The sequence below is a fragment of the Aplysia californica genome, unplaced genomic scaffold (genome assembly GCF_000002075.1).
Source record: "Aplysia californica isolate F4 #8 unplaced genomic scaffold, AplCal3.0 scaffold00247, whole genome shotgun sequence".
In the NCBI taxonomy this organism is placed as follows: domain Eukaryota; kingdom Metazoa; phylum Mollusca; class Gastropoda; order Aplysiida; family Aplysiidae; genus Aplysia; species Aplysia californica.
This window is the reverse complement of record NW_004797517.1, coordinates 22761-40884: the sequence shown is the minus strand read 5'-3', so window position 1 is coordinate 40884 and position 18124 is coordinate 22761. Positions and strand designations below refer to the sequence as shown.

General features: G+C 38.1%; 1 protein-coding gene across 2 annotated transcripts in view; it reads right to left on the bottom strand.

Moving 5' to 3' along the window:
- LOC101864395 (probable histone deacetylase 1-B) overlaps nt 1-18124 on the bottom strand; it is a 36007-nt gene that overhangs the window by 15608 nt on the left and 2275 nt on the right. For both annotated transcript variants that reach the window (XM_005100417.3, XM_005100418.3), the window contains exons 2-10: nt 15220-15332; nt 14663-14780; nt 12521-12595; nt 8255-8393; nt 6436-6577; nt 5314-5406; nt 3745-3853; nt 2825-2965; nt 755-863 (exon numbers count right to left, since the gene is read on the bottom strand). In XM_005100417.3, the coding sequence (XP_005100474.1) occupies nt 755-863; nt 2825-2965; nt 3745-3853; nt 5314-5406; nt 6436-6577; nt 8255-8393; nt 12521-12595; nt 14663-14780; nt 15220-15332 (1039 nt within the window). The remainder of the gene's footprint in view (nt 1-754; nt 864-2824; nt 2966-3744; nt 3854-5313; nt 5407-6435; nt 6578-8254; nt 8394-12520; nt 12596-14662; nt 14781-15219; nt 15333-18124) is intronic.

The following is an 18124-nucleotide window of genomic DNA, read 5'->3' as shown; positions in this document are numbered from 1 at the left end:
TTTTTACCCATATACCCCATTTGAGGTGTTTTCCTTAATATAGGTGATATAAGTTGAGCTCATGAGAAATCAGAGCTGGAAAAATGTTATAATATTATTCTGTCTTATGGGTATAACTCTCACGACATAAGAATCTACTTAGCGAATGTAGTAATCTTGAAAAAGGAATTATGAGTTCAAATACCACGTTTGTACCTGAAAGGCGCACTGAATTTGGCTGAATTTAAAGACAACTGCCATTATTCTCATGTGAGATGTGACACTTATGTTGTGAGAGTTATGTCCATAAGATTGACAAACATTAAAGAATTGTGTTTGAAATTTTGTTAATGGAGGTGTCAGTTTCCCGGACAGTATTGTTTTCTGAAAATACATAATAAAAGCTTGTGAAACTCCATTATTTTGACGCTGTTGCCTCATTATGAATTTGTATGCCTCGTGTCCCCCTTTCTGTACCGAGGTTTTAGGAAAGGCTCATATATGTGAAGTTTCGAGACAAAATGCTCAGCCACCTCAAAATGAAAGATACAACAACAAAAAAAGTGAAATGGGAAGGGAAACCACAACAACAACAACAAAAAACCTCTTGCACTTATACTTGCAGAAGTTCATTTTATTTTTCCATTATCCTCATCTTTAGAAAGAAGTATGAGAATTTTTCTAGTTTCTGCTCGAATTGAAATCTACTAAAATTAACAAATTTTTTGTTTCAAGGACAAAATGAATTTAAAATCACCAAAACTCAAAAACATACTTGATTTTGTCCATGTATTCTGGAGTGTTCTGGTTCGCCATATTTGACGGGCTTATGTGAAGCTTGAAGTCTGGTCCATAATATTCAAAATAATCATTGTATGGCAGTTCTGAGGAGCAGAAAAAAAAACAACAAAAACATGTAATCTGGATAGAAGTCATTTTTTCTCTCAATGAGCCCTGAACTTCTGACGGTTTATTTCAAATCTAACTCAACCATAGTCAAATATAATGATCAATTTCTACTTTCTAATAAATGACGCAAGCTGCAAAAAATTGAGTTCCATAAAAAGCTCTTTATACAGTGCCAAATAAACCGTTTGTGTCTGATGTGAAGCGAGTTGCGAACGAATCTTCACAAGTGGATGGTCTGTTACCTGTCCGTTCGTTTGCAAGTAGTAACAGCAAACTGTTTATTACTCGAGGATGCTGATTTAGCCAGCCTGACCCAATTCTACCCTGAGCTGATTTCTGCCCAGCATGTTCAAAATTAGACCAAAGTAGTCTTTTAATCAAAGATGAAACTTATGAAGTTTTATAACACTTAGCAAGCCCGTTCCCCCTGTTGGTAGCAGTTCAAGCAATGTTGTGCAATTCAACAAATTTTCAGGCAAACATTAGTTTCCACCTAAACGCACGATGCTCGGGAAGGCCTCTAAGATTGTGTTTATGCGGAGTGTGCGTTTACATGAACCTGTGCAAAGGACAGAAGGGACGCAATTATCTCATTTCCTTGATATTGTAGTGACCGCCCTTGGGGGTGATGGGTCCTTTTGGCCGATTATGTGAGGACAGTGACTGTTTTTTGAAGAATTCTCCGACTGCGGTTATGAATTGTGAATACAAAGGTGTTGAGTGGACTTGGAGGGGGAACGGATTCACCGTACTGATATGCACTATAAAATGTCCTGACCAGATACAAGGAAACTGTCCGTAATAGATCTAGTCATAGGGACAAGCTCTCAGCCACATGGTTTTCCAATTTCAAGCGACCCATGTCGACTGCCTGTCATCTATTACAGCTCCGTAAATACATGGATGACATCAGACCTTTCTCTTGTGATTAGTTGAAAAAGTATGTTACAAGTTCTTCAAGCGCAGTTGATTACTTTACTACTCTATGGTAATTAAATAAAAGTGGGGTAGGAATAAAGGTGTCTAATAACGCGTCTATTTGGTTTTCAAATATTCGCGGGGCAGTTCAGATTTTCTCACTCCCGGGTCTGGCAGGTTTTTAAAACATTAACCTATCGCCAACAGAATTACCATAAATATCCGCAACAAGACGATACGATGTTGAGTACGGATCCTTTACCCTGGAATTTCGGTAGCCCTGCGCTATCGCACTTTTTTAAGGATGGAGTTGATAATGATGGGTGGGGGGGACAAGTACAGAACTGTCAGAATTCCGTAAAAATACGGAAGATAGGAAGCACTGATATGCGAGAAAAGCCTAGATCTAGATTCTAGATATTAAGTTTCACATGATCGTCAACCATGGCAATCTGGAAAATAATAAACGGGGGGGGGGGTGTTGCAAAAGCCCCTGAAAATTGATAAATGTGTGCGCGGGGGAAGGGGGGCTTATTCGATACCTTAGAGTAATCTTTAAGAAGGTCTATATAAAGTTTTACAGCATTCATGCTTTTGCGCATCTCAGATCTAATTAAACATTACGTACACTGTCACCCTTACACATATCAAAATCTTCTCTCAAAGATGTATTTCGAGTGACCAATCAGAATACATTGATACGATAGTAAAACACGACGTACGGATACGGTTACGCTTGTTTCGAAGAAATTTGGATAAAAAATTTAATTTTTCATTGTCACTGCTATATAATTATGTTCATATCTGCAGTTACAACGAAGAATTTCTACGATATGCTCTGACAATGGTCTGGGTGATCTTCAAATGTCTTCCCAGCATAAATGGCTTTATCATAAAATGTTCCTAAATAAAAATTGGTTCAATACGTGCCATATATAAGAAAAATATATTCAGCTCATTTTGACTTCCAACTGCAAAAATGTTGACAGAATAAACAAATAAAAGAGAACTATCTCACCATTTGCAACATCACAATTCAGAGCTATGGAAGTCTCGTAGGTCCAACAGCGAGCAACATTGCGAATAGTATAGCCACCTCCACCCAACAGCAGCACCGGAAGGTTCCATTTCTTGATGAATTCAACACACTTCCCATGGCCTGTAGACAATCAAATACATTCTAAGCAAATAGTCAGCCAGATGTTAAAATGTCACAAGCCCTAAAAGCAAAATTTTAAAGGAGAGAGAAAGAAAACTTCCAATCTTTTAAAATCTAAATGTACACTTCAAATCTGATACAAAAAGAAGGTAAAAGTATTATCTATTGGTTGACATGAATCATCTAGTGAAAAGATGATTAATAATGAGATGATTGGCTGGATCTATTTTGCGATCCCTTTTTTATGCTTGTAAAATGAACTAAGCCATCATGCACTGTGATTCATTATTACATTAAAAGCGTTGTTTGCTGGTAGACAAATCAGTATACCAATTATGTTTACAAATCAATACTGTAAGGTGGGATAAACGGCCAGGTCTCAGCCGGAATTACTGATTTCAACTCCTGTAAATGCTGGTACCTTGTACTTGTATTAAAATAATATAGTATAAAGCGCATAAGGCTTGCTGTCGAGCGGGGACATGAGCTATTTATTATTAATTATTACTATTAAGTGCAGTTCAAAGACAGTAGTGCTCGATGGTATGTGGCTACGATGTCTTGTCCGTCATCACAGTTACCGCTCCTTGGGAGGGCTTCCTGGATGAGAACCCTGGACCTGCTACTGAGGAAATTGCCTGCATGGCCCGCCGCAAACAGCTATGGACCAAGGAAGCTTACAAAGTATTAATGTCTGAAATTGTACTTTTGTACTTCAAACGTCATGAATTTTGACCATTGGTTACTGCTAAGACAAATTTTCAGAGAAATTAATTTACCTTTCAGAGTAAGGTTAAAACAACCGAGCCTATCTCCTGAAAGGGAATCAGCACCACACTGCAACACAATGGCACTTGGCTGGTACATCTCCATCACTCTTGTAATGACCTGGAAATTCCATATTAAATCAATATTAAAAGACAAAATATATATAAGCTGTATTTGCATACAGTAACCACCAATAAAAACTTTCAAGATAACAGGAGTGAGAAGAAAATGATGCTAGACCATGTTTGAAAGTTGACTGTCACAACCTCGGAACACCACTTCGAATTATTTATTATTCTTGATTTTAGTCGTTTTAGCACACATTTCATTTATCTTAGCCCATATCACATTTCCGAAGAATCATCGCACTGACGATTTCTCTAGATTTGCACAAAAAGATTCTTTCTGATAGTGATTTTCTGTCTAGAATCGCAAGTCAGTTTACTTGATGAACTCGCAGACTTTCCAGCAGCAGCAACAAAAAGTGAATGAAAGGACGGAAGAAAATGACACAAGTTTTCGACCATGGCTAGCCAGATTTTGATCAATCTGCAGGTAAAAAATCTATTGCCGACCAACCAGCAATGAATGCGTAGGGGCCTAGCAGGAAATGCACAATCTGGCAGCTTTCTACAACATTAACTGATTGCTGAGAGAATCACCATAAATATCCAGACCATATACAAGACGATACGAACGTCAGTACGGATCCTTTGCTACAGAACGTGAGTACGGATCCTTCGCTACAGAATTTCTGTAGCCCCATGCTGTCGCACTTTTTAAAGGATGGACTTGATAATGATGGGGGACCAAGTACGGAACTGTCAGAAAGTATGGATTTCCCCCAAAAAATACGAAAGATTGGAAGCACTGAAATCTGTAGGACGGTTATCGAAATAATAACATTTTGATGTATAATACGTCCTAATACCTAATTTGGGCACAAAAATCAGGGCAAAAATGGGCCAAATCAAGGTGAATCGCAAAAATGTTTGTAACTTTTGAAAGACTCAATATTTACACAATTCAAAAAGCACCATTATCTGGAGGGCAGGACCTTTTTTTAAAGCCTATTTTTGAAAATATCCAAGCAATTTGAAATTTCCCCTGAACTGACTATACCAAATTCTACAAGGGAAAACCTGATGTACCCATGTAACTTACCATTTTCTATAACTATGGGTGTTGTTTTCCATCATGTGCACAGGGCAATTTGAATAAGAGGAAAGACTTGATCTAGTTAGTTAAGACCAGCTGTTCAACATATAAATATAGGTGTTTGAGAAAAGTGTTGATAATACAAAGTAAATATAGCAATTTAGTTCCGGAATGGTTTCTACAAGTAATCTGTGTTTTTGAGATTTGCATGTTCATGTCACCTGTGCCCAACCGTATGTGTAGATGTTTGTGGAAGAGAGTATGTGGAAGGAAGGATGTGTGAGAGTATGTGTGTATGGGAGTGCACATGCGTGCATGTGTGGGCGTGTGTGTGGTGAAATACCAAAAACAAATATGGCAACACCCGAACAACAAAGATTTATCTTACCTTAAAAAAAAGAAATTTCACAATGAATACATACCGGCTTGAAAATACTTTCATACGACTCATCATCAATTCCATCACGGAGAGGAAAGTTGACAGCATAATATTTCCCTTTTCCAGCTCCAATATCCTGAAAGCAGTTACCAGGGGTGTTCATAATAAAAAGTCATTGCTTTAATGCAACTGCTTTAACACAAATTATTAGAATGTTGTCAACATTTGAAATGAAATATGACATTCCCAAACATGTAGAAATACATCGATGTGATTCTCAAAAATTCATATATAGCCAGCATCAGGTCTTTTACTTTCATCTGATGTTTTAACATCAGTTCGAGAGCCACAACCTATTACTGTAAGCTTAGTTTTGTTTGCAATCTTCAATGAAAACTCACTCGTTGCCAGACACTATTTGGCTCACCATTCGAAGAATGCCGGCAGTTTTGACATCTATTTTAAAAAATCATCGTGGGCTTATTCACCACATATCAATGAAACTTGATATTCAAAAAGGCATGAAACATTAATAAAATATATTTTGAAGTTTTTAACTTTAATTACTCAAAATTTTGAAAAAAAAATTAAATGTAACTTTTGATATTTATTTGGTACGGGGGGGGGGGGGGGGGGGGGGGGGGGAGGTAAAGTCCGCTCGCACTGCATAAGGTCATATTATAAGCGCGCAGGACAAACTTTTTCAGTTGGTAGAAAATTTTGAATATTGCCCGGGTGGCGATTATAAACCACAAAGGGGATCTTTAACGTGCACAACTTGCACACGGGCCCTCCGAGATTTTTCGCCCTTGTCCTTGAAGGCTAGGTGTAGATCTTTCCTACCAGAAGATCAGGGGTGTGGCTGAAAGACAGCAGTAAGGAGCCTAGGAGTAGCAGTAGAAAGGCTGCAGAAAGTCAGGAGCCCAGAGGAGGGCGCAAGGAGGTGAGGGCAGAAAGAGGAGACGAAAAGCAGATGACAGAACATTGCTAGAGAGCAAGCAGGAAAGGAGGTGAAATTCCCCGGATCTGGCAGTGAGTGAGTTAACCCCCCCCCCCCCCCCATAAAATATAACAGAATATAGAAAAAGAATGAAGCAAAAATGTAACACATACTCATACTTTCAATACTTGTGTCATCACAACGGAGACAGAAAATAACACTTACTCTGAGGTCGCCTGTACCAGGAAAGTATTCTCCATACTTGTGGAAAGACACTGTCATGACTCTATCAGTAGTGTAGAAAGCTTCCTCCACACCATCACCATGATGAATGTCAATGTCTACATAGAGCACCCTTTGATGGTACCTAGAAATATTTTTTAATTTAAAAAAGTTAGTTTTAGTTTTAGTAGAGGTTTTACGCCGCTTGCAACTGCATAAGGTCATATGAGCGCCAGGAGATTAGGTGTTACAAGAGAGTAACAAACATAAAAAAGAAGAAAGGGAGATAAGGACCATACATGTTTGACAGGAAAGAAGAGGCAAACCACACCAGAGGACCCGCCAGCCACCCACTAATAAAAAAAGGAGACTGGGATGTTGGCAGGGTTAGCCATCAGCTCAACTTAAAAGCAAAACATTCCTAATTCGCTGCATTTTGCACAATCATGAAGCCTATCAAAATATAAAATGTTGTGACTAAAAAATTCTCAATTGAAACAAAATGCCCTCCACCACCACCACCAATAAATGCTGAGAAATGTTGCCATCAAAACCAGTGCTTTTAACAGGAAATTTTTTTTTTAAAAGGAAGGAAAAGTCTTTGCCAGGGGTCTGGTGGCTGCATAGGCCCCCAGCAAGGTCCAGGAACAGCGCCCCAGTGGGGGTTCAGGAGGCGAAGAAATTGAAATTGTGTTCTTTTTTTAAGGTTGAAAATGGCAATTGATGCCAACAACCAAAAATGTCTCCATTTTTTCACAAAGATTGTGTCTTGTTTGAAATTTCCTTCAATATGATATCTTTCCCTTGCTGGCAATGCAACGATGGGCAAATCTGTTTGATTTATTTAACATTTTCCATCCACCCAGTGTGCAAAACCTTTGTCCACCTGTACCAGGATACAAAGTCTAAAAGGAGATCATTCCTCCTATATTTTGTTGATATATTACACTGTCGCAATATTGTACCATTGTAAAGGTAATTGAATTTCCTTTACTGTGACATGCAAATCTTTATTCTTAAAATCTCATTTGCATACTGTGACTTCAATGTGTTACCATTAACAAAAATAAGTGTGGGGGTCTTTTTAGTAAGAGTTTTACTGCACTTGCAACACAATAAGGTCACATAAAAGTGTTGAAGATTAGAGGCCTTAAAAGAGAGTAACAAACACTAAAAAGAAGAAAAATTAGGATGATAGATATATTTGATAGGAAAGAAGGAGCAAACAACACCAGAGCACCCGCCAACCACCCACAAAATACATGTGACTTCTGTCACTTTCCAGCAAACCTAAAAAAGAGGGAAAAAAGGGAGACATCTTTGTATTTTCATTTCTAGAAAGCCAAAGCACACCCATCTCTGCATCAAATGCCCCCAAAACTATGTGATTTTATCAAGAAATAAAGGATTCGTTGGCTTAAATTAAATGTATAAAATAAAGTCAAGAAATTGGCATTTTTTTCGGCAAACTTGGGAATATTTGTTTTTGGGCTTTCATCCCCTTAAAGAACACATTTCTGTGTGGATTTTACAGAAGAACATAGGGTGACTGCTAAACCGGCTTCTCAATTTTCCAGGGGACAGGCTTTTTAAAAACTTCTACTCTCTGCGCCCATCGCAAATCCGGTAGTTTTGACACCTTTATCGGTATGGCGGTGGAACAGGCCAAAAATCAGTAACTACCGGAAAAATCTGTATTTAGGCAGCTCTTGTTTCAAAGTAAACAGGAAAGAAAACTTAATTTCATGGGGCTAAGGAAGCTAGCTTCAGCTAAATCATAACCATAGGCGTGGATATACACATTATTAAAACTTTAACTCACTTCAGTAGCTCCAGGATTCCGAGAACAATATCATTGACATAGCAGAAGCCAGATGCCTCAGATTTTTTTGCGTGATGGAGTCCTCCAGCCCAGTTGATTGCTATATCAGCAGCTTGCTTGTTCAGCTTTACTGCTCCAGCTGGATTAAAAAATAATTCACAGTGTTATTTGTGTCACAACACTAAGGAATCAGGCACTCATCAATTTTTGAACATGTGGAGTTATTGGTATCATCTTAACCTTTCAAACCTTCTGTACCAAAATAATATAGGTATGAACTTAACAACTCAACAAAAACTCTGGGGTACCAAAATTTGGAAAAAAGAGAGACACAGTTGTGCGACAGCTGTAATAAATGTTAAATTCTACAGAGTGTATCAAATGAGGAAAACAGCGTGCAAGTGTAAAACAAAATGAAAAGTGTCAGGCGAGGAAGACAAGATTTTTTAAAAATGTGTCGCCACCTCTCACAGGAACATAAATGGGCACTAAAAAAATATATCTGAAAATGTTACATAATAATGCCAATGCCAGAGGTGGGAGCCTTTTTACAGGGCGGTGGGAGTGTCCAGGAGGGATACTTCCCATTTCATTTCTTCTTTTCTTCCTAAAAAAATTCATAACTAACCTCTTTCTCTTGTACACTTTTGCTCTTCTGAGATCTTTCAATCATGACAAATGCACAGGCACAGCCCGTCACAGCAAGGTAAACTATCATGTATCGACATTGGCTTGCCACCACTATAATATTACCTCTGAAAGCTAACTCATCTTTGTTCATTTTCCTTGTTTGGGTAGATTAGGTGTTGTCGATCTCTTTTGGTTTTGATTGTTTTAGAAAGTGGTGCTTCAAAGAGATTCAGATCTGTGATCTTCTGTGCGTCGTTGCTCCAGAACGGCTTTTTACCTGTGGGGGTTTGTTTGCTTGGCTCACCGGACCCACCGGCTTTCGCAAGCCAAGACTTTTATTTTTTTATAATGTTGCGTGCTGAGGAAGAGTCTATGGTATGTTGAGATTCCATAAGAATCTGAATTTTGTTGTTGATTCGACTTTGCCGGTGTTGGTTAGGAAGTTCGTATTTTTGACTAGATGTTTAAAACGATAAACTTCTTTCCCATCCCACACAGCAAATCATTACGCAGATGTACAAAAAGCTCAATGTCTTGAGATTTATTCAGCGTTAGAATGGTGAATTTCTGTGGATTAGTTTTTGTTCTAGACAAGTGTTTGTAGAGTACACAATTTGTCCTATTTTAGTTACAAACTTATGAATAAATGATTGTTAATTTTAAAAACGCACGACAGATCTCTCCAAAATCTGTGTTAAACTGACTACGAATATCGTGTCTTTTACCATGAGAAATCTTAAATCTGCACGAGTAGTAATAGTCAAGTTATAAGAGAAGAAAGAGGCACATCGGCATTTTTTAACTAAAGACGATCAGCGCTAGCTCTTACTTTACTATTAAACAAGAGAAAGTTACTCTGCGTTTGTTCATGAATCATGCTGTGTTTGTGGCAGCCTGCATGCAACTAAAAAGATATAATATAAAAAAGCGATTAAAAACCCCCCAACAAAACTGTGTAAATACATGGGTAGAGATAAATTTCTGTATGGAATAAAAATAATGACAGCTAACACATTCATTCTTAGTTTTTGTGTTGGAAATATGCGCGGACACAATTATGAATGTAATGAAATAGTCACATTGTCAGTTATTGCAAATGGTCATAGAAACGAAAAATAAAGCTGGAAAAGTCTGGTGCTGATTCAGTGTCCCTGGAAAGCTAGAAATTATTCTTATAACCCAATTACGAGAAGTCATCCCTATTGTTCACTCAACTTACAAAACCTAGACTTAGCGTTTTAAGAAAAGTAAGGAATTTCTGGAGTGTAACAGATACTATTCGTGTATTACATTGAAGATGTATTCTGGCACTAAAATCGATTTGTGCCTTTCATAGAGAAACTTCACGGTAACTTTTATAAACTTTCGAGAAAATATGCCAATATTCACGATTATATTAAGACACATAAAGTTGTATTTGGAGGAATTACTTTACGGCTTTCTATTATATGCGCAGCTACCACCTCTTCTGAGTATCTGCACCAATGTTATGTCGTTCATGTTCCAAAAGTTCGACAGATTTTGTCGATGCCTTCTTTTTATATTGATTATTTTTATTCACGCTAGTAAAAAAAACCCTACAATTTAGCATTGTCGACTCCAGCGCGTCTAACGAAATAACCAGACAAGTTACAACGTCCGTTCTTTTGTGAGTCTCAAGAGCAGAAATGCATGCTTTGGGTGCACTAAATGAGAATTACTATAAATACAAGGATACACCTAAAAAAATTGTACGTTGAAAAGTACAAAAAATTAAGTCGGCCCAGACAGAGCGGCGACGGGGAGCTGACCCCCGTGACCCCGGCGTGATTTATAGGCGCCCGGCGGGGAACCCCCCCGCTGCAACTAAAATTCCACTGCCAGTGCGCCATGAATATTACATGTGCATGGAATAACGAAAATAACATACAACAAAGTCCAGTCTGCAAAATGCAGGATAGACAGACGATCGCCTTAAATGACACCATAACGAAAATAAGGGTAAGACAAGACGTTTCAGCACACGCACGATGTAGTCCACTAAACCAAGCAATCCGGTGATTGTCACGAGGGAAGTATTGTTCATTCCACCCAAGACCACCCAAACCCATGGCAATTTTGTGGCCACTGTTCTTCAGTGACAAATGATTATGTCCAAAATCTAACTAAAACAGTCCATGTGCAAACAAAGATTTCTTGCTCTACATGAATCAAATAGTTCCAAAACAAAAACAGAATCATACTAATGAGGACAGTTATTGTTAAGTCCAGGTTTTGCATGGTATTTTTAACTGCTGTTTTCCAGTCTGAAAATATATGAAGATGCTGTTCATTGCAGAGACAATAATATTCTTCTTTTATTTGATATTCAATGCACGCTCATTCCCCCTAACTTGATGCACCTCATAAAGTGTGAAAACACACTTTTGCATTTCTTTGATTTGGCACAATTTTGCCAAGCTCGATTTTTTAAGGTAAATTTTGAGTAATCATATCTTGGGTGTCTCTTGACATTAATGTGTCAGATGATGCAGAATTTATTTAGCTTTAAATTTGTATGCTGCATGAGTGGGTAATGCCAGACTTTTAACACGATGATTGCGTGATTACATTTTCAGGTTTCTTTTGGACACCACTGTATATGGGAACTTTTGTGGCGGAAAACAACCACATAGAAGGTCAAGGCAGACAGCAACTCAAAGAGGAGAAGGTGGCCTTTATATTGATGCCAAATATTGCATCAAAGCATTCATTTATCAGCATAAGAAAGTCCCATTTTAGCAGTACTTTCAAAACAAACTGCAAATTATGTGATTGCCTGACTGCTTGCATTAGCATTTTTAAGGACTGGAGTCAATTCGAGGCTTTAGAATGCAATTCCCACTGATGAGTAAATGGATATTGAAACAAAAATATAGCAAAAACAGAAAAACATAAAACTGAAGGAGATATTTGATTTTTAAAGATCATCTTGGAGTGAAAATTTTCAAAAATCTGTACAAGAGCGGGGTTGGTAGATCTGGCCGCCCCTCTAAACTCTTGTCTTCCTATTTGTTGACTCGTGTGGGTGTTTCCTAATAAATCCCCAGATGTGAAAATATTTCGTTTCATTTCATTTTCGTTGAGTTTTAAGCTTCATTCGGTTGTCTGTTCAGCGCCTTGGTTGACATTTGGACTATTTTTAACAGGAGACAAGGTGAGGTCAATTGTAAGCATTCAGGGACTTACCAGGACTGTTTATTTTTAGTTTAAAATGGTTTAAAGAGTGCTCCTGTTTGACACAAACTGTACGGCCCGGTGGCCGGATCAGCCGAATCGACCTCCCATCACTATGTCGGAAAAAAGTTTCGTAAAAGTAAACCCAATGCAATGTTTTAATGAACTATAAGTTAGACTGGAAGTGTCACATCACATAAACAACAAGAAGTGGGAGGAAGTTGCAAAATTAAGCGTGAGAGAGGTTTTAAAGCTAAGGGGGCCTAGGTGACCCAACCCCGCTCTACTTTGCCCACCAAATATCTTTGTCACCAGTACTGCTTTTTATCTTCTTTTTATCAGAATACAAGACAGTGAAACCTGACTTGACATCCACACTCATATAGTTGAGTGGTTACACACTTCCTAAACTAAAACTGTCCACACACAAATCACTCTTACCAACAGAGCCTCCAGTGCTTAGCTGGCAAAATTCATACATCCCATCAAAGACAGGACAGTCTTCACCAACATTAACTGTGGAGGATAAAATGTTAATAACAGTGAGAAAAGTAAAACACATTTAAGACTACCAATACCCTCAACACATAAAATGTAATACAATATCCCAACTTCAGTTTCTTCTCATATTTTTTCTTGTCAAATTTTCACCACTAGGGCTATTATCAAGGAATTTTATCCATAAATCAAAAGAATCTATACAGTATTAATATTATTTATGAGTCCACGAAAACTACGCAATGAAAAGACAGTCTCAGAGATCTTATTTCCTTTTACAGTGTATGAAAAACTCACTTCACAAGAAAGTTGGAAATAAGGCAATTCAATTCGCATTGAAAGAACAGCAAGAAACGACAAAACACAACAAAAAGAAAAAGCTATATTTAAATTAGGTTGTCCAAACAGACTAGATATATGGGTTAATGTCACCACTGCTATATATCTGCATAGACTGATATGTCCAATACATCAAAACTAAAATCTACCTTTCTTCTTTCACTAAATAGCTTTAAGTACTTGAAACAGCAAGTTTGTGGTGTGCGGGGTTTCTCGTGGCCTAGAGGTTAAGGTATTGGTCTCTCATTCAAAGGTCCCCGGTTCGAATCCGGGTAGCGACCGAAAAATGTTCTCTCAAATTCTCTCCTTTCACCTCCTTTCCTGCTCTCTAGCAATGTTCTGTCATCTGCTTTCGTCTCCTCTTTCAGCCCCCACCCCCTCATCTCCTTTGCAAGTTGCGCACGTCAAAGACCCTTGGTGGTCTAAAATCGATAAGAGTAGGCTTTGGCCGCCGTCTGAGCAAAATTCAAAATTTCCCACCAACTGAAAAAGTTTAACGTGTCCCGCGCGCAAATGACCGTATGCAGTTGCGAGTGCCAACACTTACAAAAACAAAAAGAAAGTTTGTGTGTGCTGTTCAGTCTGCTTTTCTGAGGTGCTACCCATTCCCAAATGGGGGGATATTAACCATGTTCTTATGCACAGTAGAATTGTAAATGGGCTGATTTATCAATGCCATGCCCATACTGTGCCCAAAAAACACAGGGGGAACTGCTGCTTTTTCTTTCCTCATCCTTACTATCGCCATTTTTCCTCTACCTTTTTTGTATGTTTGTCACTCTCTTGTGAACTGTTATTTCTGGGGTGCCTTGACAGTCAAAGCAGACTTTGTGCTGTTGAGTCTAGAGAGGTGAGCAGAGTAAATCTGATTCCCCGTTTGGACTTCTCTGTGGACATCCACCCCTTGGCGCGCATATGACCGTATGCAGTTGCAAGCGGCGTAAAACCTTACTAAAAACTTTTTTTAAAAACCTGCCATACATCAGCGCCTTACCCTTCATGGAAACGGGGCATTTTAACATATGGCATAAAAAAAGTCAAATGAGCTTCAAGTTGATTATGTTATTTGTATCATGGGTAAAGTACATGTGTTCAATTAATATACCTGAAACCCAAATTAGAAGAAGTGCATATACCTGAAAACTATGCTTGTTGAGAATGAGAAGCATCGCCATATAAGCACACACAATATTATAAAATATATTCCTTTATCTTAATATACTACATGACTATATGTACTTTCATCAACGCATTCCTTTGAACCTTTCAGCATCAATCCATTAAAGTCAGACTGAGGGTCAGCAAAACAGCAACATGTTACTAAGGGACTAAAAAGGCTCAGTACACAGAGGATTTTACTGAAAAATGATCAAAGGCACACAAAAAATACTTAAGATTTTCAGTTTCCAATGATTCTTGAGCTTTGGAAGTCTAACTTTTGGCACAATTTTCACGCTAACTTCACCTCTGACACCACGAAACCCCCACCTTCTTGAATTGCAAAATATCACAACTTCTATTAAAGATGGACGGGTATTTTTAAAAATCAAAAGCACGACAAATCAACAAGCTTTAAGACTACATCAATAACTCGATTTGCCCAAAAATTGATGAGCGCCGGAGTCCATCCCGTCGTGACACATTTAATGATGCAACAATTTCAGAACTTTGAGAAAGTAGGGATTTCTGTAAAAATAAGGAAAATAGAAAGCACAGATAATGTAAAGAGTGGACTCGTCTACTTACACCTCTGCATCTGTTTGTTGTACTCTGCCATATTGTCAGGCCTGATGCTGCGCAAGAATTTTATGTAATCATCGCTGTGAAACTTGGTCATTTCTTCCGCAGTTGCTTTATGTGGGCGCTGTCAAAGCAATAGGGTGGAAAAAGAAAATTAAAAATTATAGGCAGCAATGACAATAACTACCCCGGTTCTTGCATGGCCCATACTACAATTTAGTTCCTATCTTGTCAAAACTGCTACCGAAGAAAAGAACACCAGACACAGGCATACATCTGATTGTAAATGGACATTCAAAGAAAAGATTTCTCAATTACATACATCACTGTCCAATTAGAAAGCAGGGCAAAAATACTGAAAAGTGCAAAAACATGCTTTGAGACAGGGGAAAATACAAGAAAAAGCAGATTTTCATAATTCATATCAATATCAAGGCAGAGTTGTCTTTTTTCTTAAACTTCAAAAAAAAAAAAAAAATGACTCCAAGGCCATTGAAATATTGCAAAAGCAAAGTTGGCACTGAACACATATTCAAAACAAAACAAAACAAAAAATTGCCTACATAGATCTCCATCTTGCGATACAGGCCATAGTTCAAGATGAGATTATGAGTCATCCTGATGCGATGAGGCTTCATGGGATGGCCCTGTCCATAGTAATAGTTTCCAATGTCCCCTGTGAATGAATTTTAAAAAGCAGATACAGTCAAGAGTCAATAATACGTTACTTCCCCAATACCTCAAAGAATGATTAAAAAAGAGAAGTTACAAAACAATGTCCGTTCTTTTTTTAGTCTCAAGAGCAGAAATGCGTGCTTTGGGTGCATTAAATGATATAATTACCATAAATACAAGGACACACCTAAAATCTTCAAGTTGAAAAGTACCAAAAATTAAGCCAGCCCAGCCAGAGCGGTGACAGGAAGCTGACCCCACATATAACCCAATGTGATAAAGCGCAGGGATGTAAAATAGGCACATACCAAATATTAGATATATATCTGGTTACGGTGTTCATATAAAGCTGTTTCGAAAGTTTGAGTGGTTTAAGTTGACAAGTAGCAGTTATTTGACATTCGTTGTTTTCCCTTACACTCTGCGGCCGCAAGTGAGCCTTGCGATGCAAGCGAAAACGATAAAAGGTTCCGTTTATCGTTCTCCCTTACACCCGTAAATTGTTATGGGCCTGGGCGATGGTCAGTTGTGACACATTATCGACAGTGATGACTGTGTACAGGTTACTACAAATAAAAATATGATGTTACATACAAACTTGCTATTAATAAAGTTAAGTGTTTGTTATTTTATCACAACTGTAACTCGGTGAGCGTTCTTCGTTTCCCTTCCTCGCTTGGTTAAATACTAGTCAATGTACAAATCAGATATATATATATATATATATATATGTATACATATTTTCAACAGCTTGATTTAAAACTGTCTCATTCTGAATCAAGGTTTGGTCTCAATGTTTCTTTATTGTATTCTCTTCAGAAGCGAGATTTATTTACTTTTATTTTCGCTAGTAATTGCAAAATTCCCTCTGCACGACCAAAGGGATCAATAAAATCATATGTTACAAAAGTCAATAATATGATCGATCAGATCATTGCAAAGTCAAACTTTCACGTAAGAAATGTAGCAATCTGACAAGATTGTAATGCAAACGCTTTCGTGAGAGGTAATGCAACGCTTTGTACAGCGTCAGTTGTATTTAATAAAGGGTTCAGTTGATGGGAAAACATACCATCAAGTAGAGATCGACAAGGACAGTTTGAATCTGCAAGACATTATAATTACACTCGATCGTAACATCCACCAAAAGAAATTGTAAAGCAAGACTAAGTGTCACCACAATACGCCCACTTTTTAAGTTGGACAAAGAAATTTACTCTCAGAGTGCAGTGTCAATTATTTGGTAATTCCATAAAATTATGTCCACCCCAGTGACACGTGCTAGACAAACTGCGGCACTATAACCATTGTTGGGATGAAAATGACTGGACAGCAAATTAATATGTCAGTCAAGTCAGTGAACATCTGTCGGACACCAATACACAGTGCTCATAAATTTCTCCCTAAATACTTTTAAAACACTCCTATCCCCACCCCTTTCCCCCTGTTCCCATCCGTTTTCCCCTCTCTCCCACCTGCTCTTGTAAATACACACCATCAGCATTCGTGAAGACAAACAGAAACACACAGTAAGTGATACATTCTTATTTATATAAATTGTTATGGGCGTTAGATTGTTAGATTTATATACAATAATGTTCAATCAGTCCAAAAAATAATTCCGCAGTAAATATTTATATAAAGAAAAGCTACAGTTCCAAACAGTTTTTCGCTACATATATGACAAGTTGCCTATGAAAGGTGCTTCTCTTAGCCTTAATGTGTTGTGTTCACTCGAGTGCTGTCTAGATCTAAATCTATGGAGGGTTATTGATAACGACACATAGAACTAACATCTCTGCGTTTGTCGCGGCCGTGACCAATCAATCGTGGCTCGATTTTTTGGTCCCCGAATTTAAAAGTAAAAAAAACGAGAAAAAAAACACGAAACTCTTTACTTTTGAAAGAAAGTTCACTTAGCTTCACTTCGTCTCTTTCTCACTTGTCACCAAGCTGATTTGTTGAATACGTTACTTATACGATTTGTATTGCTGTTCCTCTTTTATTTTTCCCTCTTTGTGGTGTGTTATTTTGTTGGTGGGTAATTTTTTTCTTGTTATTGGTCTGATGTATTGTTTTCCTATTTTACTTTATTTTTTTTTGTTGGAGAAAAGGGTGAGAATAGCCTTGTATTAATATATTATATCTGAAATTTGCGGGAAAGGGTGTGATTTCAGAGTGTCCGGAGAAATAGTCTTTTTTTCTTCTTCTTTTCTTTTTCATCCTCTGTTGTCGTTAAGCGTCGAATAGAGATGCAGTTATCTATGGTAGGCCCAGCTTTAGTTTCTCGAACGTTCGGAGAAATAGTGCCGGCATTTTCGAGTCCGAATATGAAAAAATGTTATCCGGACTTGAGTCCGGAAAAAAGGAAGTGTCTTCGCTCTATAGATCTAACGTTCAGTGCTTCCAATTTTCCGCCACTTTTAAGTTTCCCCCACACCTTATCTGCAGATCCGATGCCCGCCGCCTCATTGATACGCCCCCCCCCCCCCACGTTTCCCACTTTCTTTGTTGTAGAAAAAGGTAAAATTGAAGATTAGGCTAATCATTAGCAGACCACCTGGCACCTGCATTATGAGCTGTGTAAAAAAAAAAAGACAGATTCATTCAAATACACCAGCCTGTGTCATCTCGGTTGTTTACCAAGAAAAAGTTGTGTTGCTGTGTAGAGCCGAGCATAGGCCGTCGTTATTTGGACTCGAGTCCGAACAAAAAAATTTCTTATTCGGACTCGACTCCGAATACGAAAAAATGTTATTCGGACTCGGGTCCTGAAAAAAGGAAGTGTCTTCG